At 42.2% G+C, this 18,694-nt stretch overlaps 1 protein-coding gene across 2 annotated transcripts in view; it reads left to right on the forward strand.

The window, feature by feature from the left end:
* ERG (ETS transcription factor ERG) overlaps positions 1–18,694 on the forward strand; it is a 325,494-nt gene that overhangs the window by 202,392 nt on the left and 104,408 nt on the right. The window contains exon 1 of one of the 2 annotated variants that reach the window (XM_077278930.1): positions 5,495–6,056. The exons of the other annotated variant lie outside the window; for it this stretch is intronic. Within the exon in view, the coding sequence (XP_077135045.1) occupies positions 6,039–6,056 (18 nt within the window). The 5' untranslated portion in view covers positions 5,495–6,038. Of the gene's footprint in view, positions 1–5,494; positions 6,057–18,694 lie in introns of those variants that run through there. 2 annotated transcript variants of the gene reach the window in all.

The raw sequence follows: 18,694 nt of genomic DNA on the forward strand, positions 1-18,694 counted from the left end.
TACCAAAAGGATATTATCAAGGATGCCTTTGGAAGAACTACGTAGAGCAGGGGTGAGGAACCTGAACCTTTTCTCCAGCCTCCAGGCAGATTCCCAGGGACCGCAGCTCTTGGGCTGGCAGCTGTGTTTTGAAGGCCACTAGCCCTTTAATTTCTTCTTGCTCTGTGATTATGTACACGCAGCGTTAATGCAGAATTCTAATGCATATGCAATGAAAGATTATGCCCTGACACCAGTGCCAGCATCAGGACGTACTTTGTGGGTGCAGCTAGAGCACAACTTGCACGGCCCCCGAAGAGCGGTATAAAAATCCAAATGGCCTTTGGCAGGAAAAAGATTCTCCAATCAACAAAGTGACTTTTTGGCAAAATATTCCAATGAGGTAACAACATTAAAAAAGGAAGATTTCCCCAATGATGATAATAAATATAAATACACCGTTAACGAATCTCATATGAGTCAATCAGAGGCATTTTCAAAAAATACTGGTTCATATTAAAAAAATGACCCGATTTTATCAAACATATTGCCTGATATTCCAAGCATAGTTTTTAGGAGGAATAAAAACCTAAAAAATATGATTGAACCAAGTCGGATGGAAAATAAAAATTCACTGAGAGTTACAGATAATCAATTGACTCGTTATCTGGAATTAACGGTGATGTATCGTTGCGGGGATCCAAATGCAAATGCAGTAGAATGGTGATCCATGGGTGGAAAAGTGTCATCTCCACGACAACAGAGGAACCTTTAGAATAAAGTCGTTTTTCTATTGTAACCGCTTTTATGTAATATTCTGACTTCAATGCAGCTGTGAAATACAATACGTGGGACGCACCACCCAGCCCGAACAAGCACAGATCGAATATTAACAATGGGATTTTAAACCATAGTTTATCCAGACATTTTTTTCATACACACCAGAAAAATCCTGAGGGCTTACGATTAATTATTTTATTGCAGATTTCTGAAAAATGCTGTAATAGGTTCCAAAAACTATAAAACAGGGAATTATTTTGGATTTTCAAACTATCCATGTATGAATGTACATAGATTAGTAATTATATAGTTGTTGAAATGAGGTTTAAAGAAGTTGACTACTTCTTGGAAACATTCTTCTCATATCCCACGCTTAGCCCCCATAAAACAATAAAGCCTATACTCACCTCCCATGATGGTGCCGTTCCCGCAGTGTTGGCAATCAGTCTCCCGGGGCTCCCGTGCATTGTTACAACACATCACGCCGCCGCTCAATCAGTGCTGGCGTCACTGTCCCCATCTCCTGTCGAATTGAGCAGGAAGAGGAAGTCAGAGATCAGCTGCAGCCCAGATTTCCTCTTCCTGTTCGAGTTGTAAGATGGCGGGGACAGTGACCCCAGCACTGATTGGATGTCGGCGTCACATGTCATGACAACCGCACAAGACCGCGAGTGCCAACACCACTGGAACAATGCCGGCACGGGTGATGAGTATAGGCTTTATTATTTTATGAGGACCAAACATTTTGATCAAGAAAGGGTTGTCCTAGTGATGGAAACCCCCTTTAATAATGTTTAAAGAATATAATTTTGGTGTAGTAACAAATATTTTTACAGTATTGTGGTTTAATATATCATATAGTTATTTATATGTATGTATTTTTATATGTATAATTTATGTTTTCATTTTGTGCCTCTTGTCATGAAAGGGTCAAGTGGTCAATTGAACCACACCTATCATGTGAGGTCAAAACTTTGAATAATCTGTCTGCTTTACATGCCCAATGAAGGGGACAAATCGTCCCAGAAACTTCTTTACCACCCTGCCTATCATCCCTGCGGAAGTGCCCGACATCATCGTCGTCTTTACTCTTAAATGGTATTATTTATTGAGGGCACTCGGTTCGCAGCATTATTTATGGGGGCACCTGGATGGCAGCATTATCTTTTGGGGTACTACACTCTACTGGCAGTATTATTTATTGAGGGCACAAGGCTGGCAGTATTATTTATGGGGACACTTAGCTGGCAGCATTACTTTTTGGGGTACTACACTCTACTGGCAGTATTATTTATTGAGGTCATTCAGCCGGCAGTATTATTGATATGGGTCACTCGGTTGGAAGTGTTGTTTATTAGAGGTACTTGCCTGGCATTATTATTTATTGGGGACACTCTACTGACTCATTTTTGGGGGGCACTTGGCTGGCAGGATAGATAATGCTGAGGTAAAATGAAAGCTAAACTCTGATTGGTTGTTCTGGTAAAATGAAAACTGTGTTTTAATTGATTGCATTAAAAGTAAAATGAAAAAAAACAGAGACCCCAAAAATTGGATGAAACACCACAAAAATACCTGTTCTGTTTGCAGTGTATCATCTTACACCGGGACATTGGAGACCGAGTTCTTCTTTGGTTCGATCTCATTCCAGTAATCATTCAGCTCTAATTGGTTGCTATGGGCAACAAAGACATTTTTACTGTCGGATCATTCTGATGAATGAGGCCCAATGAGGGGCCACACAAGAGGGAACATGGGGAAGTTTTTTGTGGCCCTCCTTATATTAAGGCTACAGACTTAAACCACTAAAATTGTCCTTTATAAAGCTCGAACTTTCCCAGCCTGCAATGTCCTAATGTCATATAAACTTCACGATACTTGAGAAATGTCTCTCTCTGTCTATCTGTAGAATTGTGGGGTGGGGTATGGCACGCTAGAAAATGTGTCTCACTCCTGATAACTTTCTTGTCACTTGGCTCATTAATTATAGCTTTCCCATTTTTCTCCTGAAACACCGCACTTCGGAGCCTCATTCTGTTTTAAAAGATAATTGCAATGAAAATTAGAAAAACATGTCTTTTAATAGCTTAACAAAATAAAACTGGACCTCACTCCTTCTGCTGGTATGACATCCTGAGAACATGGGTCATCATAACCTATGAGCAGGTCTCCCATGTTTGCCACCATTGTGGTGCCGTAGCAAGTGATATACTTTAATGAATTTTCCCCATTTATTGGCTTCTTTGTTTCCGGTCGTCTCAGCTTACAAGGTGTCATGTCCACCCAAGTCAGTCAACAAAAGCTAAAGCTTCATGGCACCTGCCGCTACTTTTGGTGGGGTTGACTTTGCCACTCAATCTGACATTTTTGGTATATTTGAACAATATGCCACCAATAATTATCCTAAGTGACCACTTTATGGCTATAGATGGGCAAAAGGGGCTTTTCAGGCAACAACCAACATTTGCATTGATTTTTTACCACTATGCCCTTTGGACAGTACACTTGTCGGTTTAGTATAATGTCTGATGTAGAGTTCGGGTGTTTGCTTTTTTAGCTTAAAAGCCAAATTGATCTGGTGCGTTTTGATCCTGGTAATATGTTCCAGACAGTGGGGGCCGCCTCCAAATGTTGTCCAAATGCAGTCAGCAAGGAGTGCAGGACTTCAGTAGATCCAATAGCTGGGGCCTGGTTTGTTAGTGGCTTTAAAGGACATCGGCATATTTTAAAAGTTATTCTCCATTGGATGGGTTGACTGAAAGGAGGAAGGAGCAAAGGAGAGTGAAGAGCTGGAGAGAGAAGCTGCAACAGAGCTTCCTCCATGCTGAGCACAGATACCGATAGTCAGAAGACCGAGGTTGTGGGGGTAACTTCATGCTCCATGGCAGAAACCGGCAGACAGCTAGATTTCAAGTTACCTGTCCACCATTAACACCCGAGGACACAGTAACAGAAAGAGCCCGGGTTGTGATAGAGATCCTGTAAAAAGGCTCGAGTTACTTGTCGTACGGGTTAGTTTCCTACCTAAAGGAGGACAGAGAGAGAACGTGAAGACCTTCCAACCCCACCTGGTTAGGGGGATTCCTGAGACGCTTCCAAGCCAGCTGGACCACCACCCAATCCTGTGATCCCGTACCCTGGACTGTGGCTGCCTTGAACCAAGTAAAGAGGTAAAGAGACTGCAACCTTGTGTCCTCCGTTTCTTACGACACCACCTATCACCATCTTCATCTATTACACCGGGAATTCTGGGGACCCAGCTTCACCAGTGGGAAGCCATACCATTCCTGCTGCCATAACATCACCCCAGTGGACCCCTTTAAGCAGTCGGTCACCCCTGACCGAATACCACAGGTGGCGTCACAAACTTTTATTATTCAACTAACCCCTTTAAAGACCATCCCTTTAACAAGGGCGCCCAGGCCCACGGACTGGGTCGCCGTCGCCGTGACACATCCCTTTAAGTACCGGACCCGGTACCGAGTACCCCACGGCCCTGGCAGACGTTCCACACAGTTCAGCAAAATGCCCATTTTTCTAAACCATTAAAAACATCAAAATGTAAACCCCCCCAAAAAAAATAACCCGGAAGCCTTGGCCTAGCGACCAAGATGCCGGAGATATCAGCACTGCCAGTGCCAATCTAAAAGATATGGTGAGGACTAAACAGGTGGTGGTAAGGAGCAGAGGGTACGGAGATGTGAAAGATGAGCTGAGTTTAAAGATTTTTATTATTTTTTACATATACAGATATTATGCTCTGGGGTGTGATAAGACCCCAGAGCGTAATAAGGGACATTACATTTGCCGATAATAACTTTTCCACTAATCGAATTTCCTGAGAAAAAACACGCGAACATGCAGATTTTAATTTTTCTCAATCTGCTCATCTCTACGTGACTGGTCTTCTGTTGGAAGAGATGATTAATTTTGGCAATGTTCCTCGAATGGAAAAATGAAGAATTAGCGACAACCATTGGTTGGAATAAAACATTTTCATATCTACAGCCGAATTGCATATCCGGTCTGCATTTTGGAGGGCTGGGTTTCTGAGAAATACAAGTGTTTGGGTCGAAGGTTTCTATTTTGTTTTTAGGTGCTGACGTCCAAAACCAAAAGAACCTCAGTTTTATGTGGCTTCAGTTTCATCCAGTTAACGTTCATCCTTTCTTGCAGTTAAGTTAAGCAGATTATAGTAAATCTTTATGATCAGAATCAGATCCTGGAAAATCTTTCGTTCTTTTTTTTTTCTGAAGACCACCTCTGCTAATATAATCTACTAGAGTCAACTGGATATCATAGAGAAGTGTCCCCTTATCGGGATGTGTATTAGAAAGAATAGGGAGCCGTTCTGTAATACTGGCAATATCCGACTATGGTGATCAATTGATCGTCTGGAGACAATCTAAAAGATGTAGCCTCTAATGAGAAGACATTCCAAACTTTAATATCCAAAAGGATTAAGAACCAGTCTTGGAGTTGGCTGTCTTGGAGTCTCGGGTGCTTCCTATCAATTTCTATTTTATTTAGATTACTTTTCTAAGGTCTATCAGTTCAACTTAGCAAATCCCATTTGTAGGTAAAAAGGTCTTAAAAGGCTGGATTTTAACAGCAGCCAATTGGACCTTTCCATTGAGGGTTGACCACCGAGATAGCCCTTGCCTTAAGTTGAGTTTTGTAATTACGTATCAATGGCCAACGCTAATGCTTCACCTTGTACCTCAACGGAAAATTTGTGAAAATGAAAGCATCGCGTAAAATAAAGAATTTCCATGTAAAACCTAAAACGGCGTAATAAATAATGGACACAAAGCATAAAATGTTGTCGTTTTGGACGCAAAACATGTTCTTATCCCCAAAGGAGAGGCTACAATAAACTGAGGCAAAAGTTGGCTGGCAATTCCAAGCATCTGTATCCTGCCTGAACTCACATGTCACTGAACATTGCCTTCTGTCGCACCTGCCTGAGCAGACATGGGCATATGACATTTCCAAAAAAAAAAAAAAATTATATATATCTTCTAGCACGTATCATCAAGAAAAACATCATTGTTTTCAAGCTCTCTTATCTTGGTTCTCCCAAATATCCTGTTTCTTAGAGTAACATAGGCCAGCACCAATAGGACTCTCTTCCTGTCATTGCCTGACTTCATTTCCCGGAGCTCGCACAATCTCATCCGCTCCAAACAACACCATCTAAATCTACTTTCTGGTCAGAGCGAAGGCAAAAAAAAAATTATTTAACTTTTTAATTAGAATCAATAAAACTGATCAGCAGGATGGCAAGTACGATCAAGGTGAGACGGATCTCTTCTTCTCCTATCGATACTTTGGCTTTGTAACTTTTTGGTTTATTATTTTTGAGCATATTTTTTTTATCAAAGAGATAAGTTTGGGTTGGGCAAGAAACACCCCCACTGCCACAATGGAAGGCAACAAGATTTCCTTTGCAACGCTTAGTAAATTTCCTTTTTCCTATTTCAACCATCCGCAAGCTTTAAAAACGTGAATCTCTGCAAAAAAAAGTGTATTTGCTGTTATTTTTTATTTCGTGATTCGGACTGGCGATCCTGTGATCTGTCATTTTTGTTTTTGTTTTTTTTTCTCTTCTCGAATTGTTTTTTTCTACATTTTCTGTTGTCTTTTTTATTTTATAGGCAGGAATAGAGATGGCTTTCGTGGTTACTTTGGTTTTTTTTGGGGATGGCCAAGGAAAATATCTCAAATTTTTCTTTTTCCAGTTGAATTAATCTTTGTGAATATCTGGCATTGTGGAATGATTACTTTTTAAGTGTTATGCTTAAGGGTGTTGTTTGTTCTGTGTTTTGGGTACTATACTATGTATATACTTAACTATTATTTTTATTTATTTCTTCATTTTTAAATCAGGAGGTAAAATATGTTTTTAGTATCTTATGCTTTTAATTGACTTATGCTTTTATATATATATATATATTTATTTTACTTTTTAACTTTTTTAGTTATTTAATTTTTAGCATTGTTTAGTTTACTTTTCTAACTTTTTTTGCCATTTATTTGCTTATTCGCACCCAGATTCTAGTAAATTCCAATACTTTTTTTTCGTTTTATTTAGTCTTTTGATTGTGATCCTTAAAATGTTACATGATTGCTTTGTTCAGTAGCTACTGGGGACATGCACCACGATTTTTTTTGTTCAGGAACAGTAAAGTTTGGCAGAATTTTATTTCTATCACTTTGCACTGCCTGGCTTGGCTTGATAAGACTTACATTGTTTTGCTAATGGGAGACTATGGAATATGAGATAAAGAAAAGGAACTTTACAAGGGTCAGAAAAGAGTGAAAAAGTAGAAAAAAATAAGAAATGTATAAAAAAAAATTGGGTGAAATAGATCAAAATTTTATAGTCGTTTCATTATATGTTTCATTAGGTTTCAAAAAAATGTACTGGATGTCTGCACTATTTTTTATCATCTAATATTGCTACATTAGGTTTAGGAATTTTTCTTTTTGCCTATTATTATTATCAGCTAATTAACATGTTTTATGGCTGTTTGGGGAGATTTTTCTTTATGGAATAAAAATTCATTGGAATCCAATTTGCAGTTTGTCTTCCATTTTTTTTTTCTTAGCAAAGTACAAGTGGATCTCAATGTTTCCTTTCCACTTTTCCTTCTTTTTGGATGCACTCCTGCATAAAATTTGCATCAAAACTGAAAAGCAAAATAGCTGAAATTTTTTTTTCCGATGAAATCATAAATCAGTTTGTGCCCTATGATCATCCATCCGTTTTCACATGTTTAGGATTTTTTTTTTAATTTAATTACTTATTTATTTTATTTACTTATTTTTTTTTTCTGCTTTGCAAACCTTAGTGCACTTTTTTTTAATCTAAACCCAGGAATGAATAAAGCTAGGTGGAGAGAGATCAGTTTTTTTCTTTATTCTTCTCCTATTAGGATCTGCTTTTGAATTTGGATTGTAAATTGCCTAAATTTGCAATGGTAACTTAAAAAAAAACATGCAGGCAAAGGCAACCATAATATGTGGCTCATGTATATACAGTAGTTGGCAGTCACTGCCTTTAATACATATCTCATTGGTATTTATTAATTTTCATCACCACCATCATCATCATGAAAATAGTGCAAAATGCATAACTGATTTTTCTTTTTACCTTTTTTTATTGTTTTGAAGGAGGTTTATGCTTTTGTTTCTTCTGACTTACTTGGTTCAATACTTTTTTTTAAAGCAATGTGAATGTAATATTGTTATATTCTGTACTCTATCTTAAAGCTAAAAACGTTTTCTTAAATTCCTAAAAAGTCATTTATAAGAAAATGTTGTAATTAATAAATATTGAAAGATAATGCATATTCTATAACATACAGTTGTGTGAAAAAGTGCTTGCCCCGTCCTGATTTCCTATTCTTTTGCATGTTTGTGACACTTAAATGTTTCCGATCACCAAACAAATGTAAATATTAGACAAAGATAATACAAGTAATCACATAATGCAGTATTTAAAAGAAGGTCTTTATTATTAAGGGAAAAAGAAATCCAAACCTACAGGGTCCTGTGTGAAAAAGTGATTGCCCTCTAAACCTAATAACTGGTTGGGCCGCCCTTAGCAGCAAAACTGCAATGAAGCATTTGTGATAACTGGCAATGAGTTTTTTACAACACTCTGGAGGAATTTTGTCCCACTCATGTTTGCAGAATTGTTGTAATTCAGTCACACTGGAGGTTTCCCGGAGCATGAACCGCCTTTTCAAGTTCATGCCACAGCATCTTAATCGGATTAAGGTCAGGACTTTGACTAGGCCACTCCAAAGTCTTAAATTTGTATTTCTTAAGCCATTCAGAGGTGGACTTGCTGGTGTGATTTCTGCATAACCCAAATGCGCTTCAGCTTGAGGTCACAAACAGATGGCCGGACATTCTCCTTCAGGATTTTTTGGTAGACAGTAAAATTCATGGTTCCATTTACCACATCAAGTCTTCCAGGTTCTGAAGCAGCAAAACAGCCCCAGACTAACACACTACCACCACCATATTTTACTGTTGGTATGATGTTCCTTTTCTGAAATGCTGTGCTACTTCTATGCCAGATGTAATAGGACACACACATTCCAAAAAATAAAACGTTTGTCTTGTTTCAGTCCACAGAGTATTCTCCCAAAAGTTTTGGGGATCATCAAGTTGTTTTGTAGCAAAACTGAGACGAGCCTTTATGTTCTAATTGCTTACCAGTGGTTTTCATTTTGGAACTCTGACGTGCAGGCCATTTCTGCCCATTCTCTTTCTTATGGTGGAGTCATGAACACTGACCTTAACTGAGGCAAGTGAGGCCTGTAGTTCATTGGATATTGTTGTGGGGTCTTTTGTGACCTCTTGGTTGAGTTGACTCTGCGATCTTGGGGTAATTTTAGTCAGCCTGCCACTCCTGGGAAGGTTCACCACAATTCCATGTTTTCACCATTTGTAGATAATGGCTCTCACTGTGGTTCTCTGGAATTCCAAAGCTTGAGAAATGGCTTTATAACCTTTTCCTGGTAGATCTTAATTACTTTCTTTCTCATAGGTTCCAGAATTTCTTTTGATTGTGACATGATGTCTAGATTTTGAGGATCTTTTGGTCTGCTTCACCTTTGTCAGGCAGGTCCTATTTAAGTGATTTCTTGGTTGAGAACAGGTGTGGCAGTAATCAGACCTGGATCTGGCTAGGGTATCTGAACTCGGCTTCCCAAAGATGTGATAAACCACAGTTAATTTATGTTTTAAATGGGGGGCAATCACTTTTTCACACAGGACCCTGTAGGTTTGGATTTCTCTTTCCCTTAATAATAAAGATCTCAATTTATAAACTGCATTTTGTGATTACTTATGTTAACTTTGTCTATTATTTACATTTGCTTAGTGATCAGAAACATTTGAGTATGACAAACATGCAAAAGAATAGGAAATCAGGAAGGGGGCAAACACTTTTTCACACAACTGTATGCAAAGTAATAATAATGTAACAACACATTTCTTATATGTGTATATTTTCTTAAAGGGAACCTGTCATTTGATTCATCCTGCTCAGATCACGGGCAGCATGAATCAAGACCTGGCGGCCCAATTGCAGCTAGCTATGTCTTTTTCTGAAATGCTGGAAATAATTACTTTAACCCCTTTCTGGCCTCGGACGAGATAGTATGTCCGAGGTCAGAAGCCCCGCTTTGATGCGGGCTCCGGCGGTGAGCCTGCATCAAAGCCGGGACATGTCAGCTGTTTTGAACAGCTGACATGTGCCCGTAATAGGCACGGGCAGAATCGCGATCTGCCAGTGCCTATTAGCTAGTTAAATGCCGCTGTCAAACGCAGACAGCGGCATTTAACCGGCGCTTCCGGCCGGGCGGCTGGAAATGATCGCATCGCCATCCCCCGTCACATGATCGGAGGTCGGCGATGCTTCTCCATTGTAACCATAGAGGTCCTTGAGACCTCTATGGTTACTGATCGCCGGTAGCTGTGAGCGCCACCCTGTGGTCGGCGCTCACAGCACACCTGCATTTCTGCTGCATAGCAGCGAACAGCAGATCGCTGCTATGTAGCAGAGCCGATCGTGCTGTGCCTGCTTCTAGCCTCCCATGGAGGCTATTGAAGCATGGCAAAAGTAAAAAAAAAGTAAGAAAAAATGTGAAAAAAATAAAAAAAAATAAACGTTTAAAAAAATCAAATCTACACATATTTGGAATCGCCGCGTTCAGAATCGCCTGATCTATCAATAAAAAAAGCATTAATCTGATCGCTAAACAGCGTAGAGAGAAAAAAATTCAAAACGCCAGAATTACGTTTTTTTTGTCGCCGTGACATTGCATTAAAATGCAATAACGGGGGATCAAAAGAACGTATCTGCACCGAATTGGAATCATTAAAAACGCCAGCTCGGCACGCAAAAAATAAGCCCTCAACCGACCCCAGATCATGAAAAATGGAAATGCTACGGATATCGGAAAATGGAGCAATTTTTTATTTTTTTTTAGCAAAGTTTGGAATTTTTTTTCACCACATAGATAAAAAAGAACCTAGTCATGTTAGGTGTCTATGAACTCGTACTGACCTGGAGAATCATAATATCAGGTCAGTTTTAGCATTTAGTGAACCTAGCAAAAAAGCCAAACAAAAAAAAGTGTGGGATTGCACTTTTTTTGCAATTTCACCGCACTTTGAATTTTGTTCCTGTTTTCTAGTACACGACATGCTAAAACCAATTATGTCGTTCAAAAGTACAACTCGTCCCGCAAAAAATAAGCCCTCATATGGCCAAATTGACAGAAAAATAAAAAAGTTATGGCTCTGGGAAGAAGGGGAGCGAAAAACGAACACGGAAAAACGGAAAATCCCATGGTCATGAAGGGGTTAAGATCTGACCACGGACTATAGGAAGAGACAAGACTAATCCGGTGTAGCCTTTGGCCGGCTTCTCCCAGCACCGCTCCAGGTGATTGACAGGTCTCCCCTTCTGTACACACATGGAATAGAAGTCGGCTGGACTAGCATTGTGTCCAGCTATGCTTCCCGTCCGGCTCTTCAGACTATCTTCCTATGGTTTGTGCCGCAAGAATCTACTGACTGGTTCCCTTTAAAGGCAATGTATTGTCAGAATTTTTTTGTAATATTTTTATATGCATTTTTTAATTATTTTTTCCTCCAATTATGTATTAACCCCTTTCCGACAGCTGACATTATAGTACGCCGATGTCGGACTCCCTCCCATTGATGTGGCTCCGACTCTGAGCCCACATCTTTCCCAGTACATGTCAGCTGTTTTGAACACCCGCAGCTATTAACCCATTAAATGCCGCTGTCAAACGCTGACAGCGGCATTTAATGGGCGCTTCCAGCCATCGGGCCGGAAACCCGCCCACCGGTGACCCCGTCACGTGATCTCGGGTCACCGGTGCTTTGGAATGACAACCAGAAGTCTCCTACAGACCTCTATGGTTGTCACTGCCGGATTGCTGTGAGCGCCACCCAGTGGTTGGTGCTCATAGCAAGTGAGTAATTCTGCTACATAGGGGCGATCTGATCATCGCCTCTATGTAGCAGATCCGATCGAGTTGTGCCGCTTCTAGTCTCCCATGGACACTATTGAGGCATGCCAAAGGTAAAAAAAATGTTTTTAAAAATATAAAAAAATAAAAAAAGTATAAAAGTTTAAATCACTGCCCTTTCGCCCCATTCAAAATAACACAATAAAAGAAAATCAAACCTACACATATTTGGTATCGCCGTGTTCAGAATCGCCTGATCTATCAATAAAAAAAGGATTAACCTAATCGCTAAACGGCGTAGCGAGAAAAAAAAAGTCAAAATGCCAGAATTATGTTTTTTTAGTTGCCGCAATATTGCATTAAAATGCAATAAAAAGAACTTATCTGCACCAAAAATGGTATAATTAAAAACTTCAGCTCAGCATGCAAAAAATAAACCCTCACCTGACCCCAGATCATGAAAAATGGAGACGCTACGGGTATCTGAAAATTGCGCAATTTTTTATTTTTTTTTTAACAAGGTTTGGAATTTTTTTTCACCATTTAGATAAAAAAGAACCTCGACATGTTAGGTGTCTATGAACTCATAATGACCTGGAGAATCATAATGGCAGGTCAGTTTTAGCATTTAGTTAACCTAGTAAAAAAGCCAAAAAGTTTTTGTTTTTTGCTCTCCTTCTTCCCAGAGCCATAACTTTGTTTCCATCAATATGGCCATGTGAGGGTTTGTTTTTTGTGGGACGAGTTGTTCTTTTGAATGGCACCATTGGTTTTATCATATTGTGTACTAGAAAAGGGTTAAAAAAAATTCAAAGTGCGGTGAAATTGCTAAAAAAGTACAATTCCACAATAGTTTTTTTACAATAAAAAAAAAGTTGTTATTTTCCAAGACTCGTAGCATTTCTATTTTTTAGGGCTTATTGTTTTGCGTGCCGATCTGACGTGTTTAGTGATACCATTTTGGGGCAGATACGATCTTTTGATCACCCGTTATTGCATTTTATTGCAATGTTGCAGCGACCAAAAAAACGTAATTGTGGAGTTTTGATTTTTCTTCTTGTTAGGCCGTTTACCGATCAGATTAATTCTTTTTTTATGATAGACCGGGCGATTCTGAATGCAGCGATACCAAATCTGTGTATTTTTTAATTTTTTAATTGTTTTATTTTGAATGGGGTGGAAATAGAGTGATTTGAACTTTTTTATTTTTTTAACATTTTTTTAAATATTTTTAATTTGAAGCTGCGATCATCCGATCACTTGTGCTACATAGAGCAGGGCTGCAGGGTAGCAGAAATACTCACTTTCTATAAGTGCCGACTGCCGAGCGGTGCTCTTAGCGATCCGGCAATGACAATTACAGGGGTCTCCTGCAGATCCCGGGTTGTCATACCAACCCACCGGCGACCCACGGTCATGTGACACGGGTGCCAGTGGGTGGGGTTAATGACGCACTTCCTGCTTGTTCATGTTAAATGTCGCTGTCAGAGATTGACAACGTGATCATGCGTCTTTCATCTTGGCGTGCATGTCACATGATTGTGGGTCGCTGATGGGTTGTTTTGACAGCCGGTGGTCTCCTGATGACCTCTATACCTGTCATTACAACACTCCTGTGAATGCCGGCCTGTGGCCGGCGTTCATAGAAGATAATGATTTTCTCTGTACATAGCAGTGCTGATGCATAGCATGTATAGCACAAGTGATCAGACAATTGCAGCTTCACCTCCCCTATGGTGACTATTCAATACAGTAAAAAGTGAAAAAAAGTTTTAAAAAATATGAAAAAAAAAAAAAATTAAAATCATCCCCTTTTGCTGCATTTAAAATTAAACAATTAAAATAATATGCATATTTGGTATCGCTGTGTTTTTAAAAGTCCAAACTATCAAAGCATAAAATAAATTAAACAGATAGGTAAAAATCAAAACCTCAGAATTATGTTTTTTTTTACATTTTCTCTATTCTATTGTAACCTATCAGTGTGATCTTACTGTATGCGGCACGTGAATTGCCGGCTTTCCCTCTATCTATTTATCTATCTATCTATTATCTACAGTATCTATCTATTATCTATCTATTTATCTATCTATTATCTATCTATTTATCTATCTATCCATTATCTATCTATCTATTTATCTATCATCTATCTGTCTATTAATCTATCTATCTATTATCTATTTATCGATCTATCTATTGTCTATCCATTATCTATCTATCGATCTATATTGTGACAAAACACTCCGGGATCGCCTTTGCTGGGGTCAAAGGTCACGTGGTTTGTGCATTAAACTCTGAGGCGGACAGCAGGATTCTGAGCAGACTGACCGTAGGTCAGATTTATTAAAGTGAAAGCAATCATAACAAAAACAAACCATAAAAATAAATCCTTAGCCTGTCCGGCTCTAACTAAACAAATACGATGCTATCTAACAACTGGGGGGCTTCTCCCACCCAGCTAACATTACACAGTTCATGAGCACAGCTCTCACTCACGTTTGTCCCACACAGACAGGCATTCTGTGTGCCCCAGGCTGACGCCCACAACCCCCAGCTGGTCATCTTTTATTCCTGCAGCTGTTAACCCATCAGTATCCTGGAGATACTGAGCGTCCTAATTCACATAGGACAAATACCTGGGCGAGATATACCTGCCCCCGACTACCAGGCCGACATGACTCTTACATATCCTCCCCCCCTGCTCAGACCACTCCGGTCGAGCAAAGACACTCCTGAAACAGTGCACTCGGGACAGGGCATCAGCGTTCCCCATCTGTACCCCGGGGCGGTGCTCCACCGTGAAAGAATAGGCCTGCAGGGCAAGGAACCACCGGGTTACCCGACTATTATGGTCCTTGTGGAGGTGCATCCATTTGAGAGGGGCATGGTCCGTGACCAGCCTAAACTTTCTACCTGCCAGGTAATACTTGAGGGAGTCGAGAGCCCATTTAATGGCTAGGCACTCTTTTTCAACCACGGCATACCTCTGCTCATGTACATTCAGCTTCCGGCTGAGGTAGAGGACCGGGTGTTCCACTCCGTCTCTCACCTGGGAAAGTACAGCTCCGAGACCGGTATCAGAGGCATCAGTTTGCACCACAAACTCGCTGCTGAAATCAGGCGTCACTAGCACGGGCTGAGAGCACAAAGCCCGTTTCAGGCTATGGAAGGCCTCTTCGGCAGCTGAGGACCATTTTACCATGACAGAACCCTTCCCTTTGGTAAGATCCGTCAAGGGGGTAGCAGTAGCTGCAAAATTGGGTATGAACCGGCGATAATAGCCGGCAATTCCCAGGAAAGCTTGTACTTGTTTTTTGTTTACTGGCTGCGGCCAGCCCTGAATTGCCTGTATTTTATCGATCTGGGGTTTAACAACTCCTCTGCCAATCACGTAGCCCAAGTATCGGGCTTCTTCAAGCCCGATGTGACACTTCTTGGGGTTCGCTGTTAGGCCTGCGTCTCGCAGGTCATCAACCACCGCCTGCACCTTCTGGAGGTGAGTTTCCCAGTCCATGCTGTAAATTACGATGTCATCTAGATAGGCAGAAGCGTACTGCCTGTGGGGTCTCAAGACTCGGTCCATCAATCTCTGGAACGTTGCTGGGGCTCCGTGAAGTCCAAACGGCATGTAGACATACTGAAACAGACCTTCCGGTGTAGCAAATGCCGTCTTCTCTCTGGCCGCCTCGGCCAGGGGAATCTGCCAGTACCCCTTTGTTAGATCCAGGGTCGTAATGTATCGGGCTTTACCAAGCCGGTCGATCAACTCATCGACCCGGGGCATAGCGTACGCATCAAATTTAGAAACCGCGTTCAGTTTCCTAAAGTCATTGCAAAACCGTATGGAGCCATCCGGCTTAGGTATCAACACGATTGGACCGGACCAAGCGCTGTGCGACTCCTCAATGACTCCTAAGTCCAACATTGCCCTCACTTCCCGGGAGACGGCTTCACGGCGTGCTTCCGGAATCCGGTAAGGCTTCACATGGACTGTGACACCAGGCTCTGTGACAATCTCATGTTTCACCAGCTTAGTCTGGCCAGGTTTTTCCGAGAAAAACTGCCGGTTCTGTAACAAAAACTGCTTCACCTCAGATTTTTGTCGTTCCGAGAGAGTCTCGGCAATCGGCACCTCCGGTATGGTAGGTGCGCAAACCGGATGGGGCATATCCGCCATTAGGGCAGAGCGGTCTTTCCAGGGTTTTATCAGATTCACATGATAAATCTTTTCTGGCTTTCTCTTACCAGGCTGGTACACTTTATAGTTCACTTTACTAACTCTCTCCACGACCTCAAAGGGGCCCTGCCATTTCGCCAGAAATTTACTATCCACCGTAGGGATTAGGATCAACACCCTATCCCCGGATGCAAAGGTACGGACCTTAGCACCTCTATCATAGCTTTGCCTCTGGGCTCCCTGGGCCTGTAACATATGGTCCCTAACAATGGGCATGACCGCGGCAATACGGTCTTGCATTTGTGTTACATGGTCGATCACCGTTTTAAAGGGAGTGACTTGACCTTCCCAGGTTTCTTTTGCGACGTCCAACAGTCCACGGGGACGATGGGCGTACAATAGCTCGAAAGGCGAGAATCCTGTGGAAGACTGGGGAACTTCCCTAATGGCAAACAGCAAATAGGGTAACAAGTAATCCCAGTTCTTCCCATCTTTGTCTATCACCTTCCGGAGCATCTGTTTTAAGGTTTTATTGAACCGCTCAACCAACCCATCTGTTTGAGGGTGATAGACAGATGTACGCAATGGGTCTATTTGCAAAAGCCTACAGAGCTCCTTCATTACCCTCGACATAAAGGGAGTCCCCTGGTCGGTGAGTATCTGTTTTGGAATTCCCACCCGACTAAACACTTGTACCAATTCCTTGGCGATCGTTTTGGTAGCTGTGTTACGCAAAGGGATGGCTTCCGGGTAACGAGTGGCATAGTCCACGATGACGAGAATATGTTGGTGCCCACGTGCGGACCGGGGAAGGGGCCCAACCAAATCCATCCCAATTCTCTCAAATGGGACTCCAATGACAGGGAGAGGTACCAAAGGGCTACGGAACCGAGGTTTAGGCGCGGAGATTTGGCACTCTGGACAGGACTCACAATAGTTACGCACATCACTATGTATGCCGGGCCACACAAAACAATGGGATATCCTTTCTGTGGTTTTCTGCACCCCCAGATGTCCCCCCATTATATGTCCGTGGGCCAGGTCCAGTAGCTTCCGTCGATAAGGTTTGGGTACCACTAACTGTTGCACAGTGTCCTCCCCCTTTTTCTCTACCTGGTAGAGCAAATCATTTTCAAGAACCAAATACGGGTATGCTAGCCTAGTGTCAGGTTCTACAGGTACCCCATCTATCATTTTTACATTTTTCCTAGCCGAAGCCAGAGTAGGATCTTTCATTTGCTCGCTCTGGAAGTCATCCACCTGGACTTCCAAATCTGGCAGGCAGGGGGCTGGATGGCTGTCTGCCTCCGGCTCTCGCTGAGTTTCCTCAGTTTCCTCAGTTTCCCCCGCCATAACTGAGAAGGGGTACTGAAGGTTAGATTCAATAACCTCCCCAGCAGCATCTTCCTGTGGGGTCTCCTCTAGGAGCTCGGGACCTCCAGATAGCATGGGAGAAGATTCACGGTTACAGCTACCGTGAAGGAGCAACTGATTCTCCCACAACTGCCAGAAATGAGGAAAATCCCTGCCCAAGATTATATCCTGTAACAATGCGGGGACGAGTCCCACTTTGTGTTGCACAGACCCATAGGGAGTGGAGATACATATGACCGCTGTAGGATACGAGCAGGTGTCACCATGCACACACGTAACAGAAAACTTGTCAGACGGACCAGTTGGACGTGCTATCAGACTGGCTTTCACTAGAGTCACCACACTTCCAGAGTCTAGTAATGCCACAACATTTTTCCCATCTACAGACAGTTCACACAGATGTTTCACTGTATCATTTTGACCCGCATTCACACTTACTAGGCGTGTAACCAAAGACATGCGTTTTTTAGAGTCTGTAACGTCGCACTGCATGGGTTCAGTGGTAACAGGACAGTTCGCAGCAACATGGCCCTTCTCATGGCAACGGAAACACCTAACAAGCCCCCTATTGAAACCAGAGTCCGACACCCTTGATCTCGGGGTGCGAGCAGTCCCGTGTTCCTCCCCCACAGTTTTTGGCAATTTTCCTTCCCCCGCAGTCCCTGGAACAGTCTTACCGGTTCCACGAGGAGGAGGTACAGTTCGGGTAGTGGCGGTATCATCAGGCAGTCCTTCCACCACGGAATAACGCTCCACCAAGTCCACAAGTTGATCCGCTGTCGCGGGATTTCCTTGGCTCACCCACTTTTTAAGCGCTGGTGGTAGTACTCTCAGGTACTTGTCCATGACGACCCGCTGGATTATCTCCGGTGTTGTCAGTACCTCGGGTTGCAGCCATTTCTTTATCAAGTAGATCAGGTCGAACATCTGAGACCGCGGCGGTTTATCTTGCTGATAGGTCCACTGATGTACCCTCTGTGCACGGACAGCCGTTGTCACACCCAGCCGGGCCAGGACCTCAGCTTTCAGCTTCTCAAAGTCCTGAGCGACTTCCGGGTCCAAGTCATGGTAAGCTTTTTGGGCCTCACCGGAGAGAAACGGAGCAATCAGATCGGCCCATCGTTCCTTCGGCCACTTCTCTCTCAACGCTATCCGCTCAAACGTTGTCAGGTACGCCTCGACGTCATCTTCTGCGGTCAGCTTTTGCCAGTACCGACTCACATGGATCCTCCTGGACTCTGCTTCCGGGTTAGCCTCAGGCATGCTCACCAAGCGCTGCGCCACCTGTTGGAGAAGCTGGTGGTCTGCAGTCGTCACGTCCACCAACTCCTTCAGCTGTGCGGCCATCAAGCGGTTAGCTTCC

The sequence above is a fragment of the Ranitomeya variabilis genome (genome assembly GCF_051348905.1).
Source record: "Ranitomeya variabilis isolate aRanVar5 chromosome 1 unlocalized genomic scaffold, aRanVar5.hap1 SUPER_1_unloc_1, whole genome shotgun sequence".
Taxonomy (NCBI): domain Eukaryota; kingdom Metazoa; phylum Chordata; class Amphibia; order Anura; family Dendrobatidae; genus Ranitomeya; species Ranitomeya variabilis.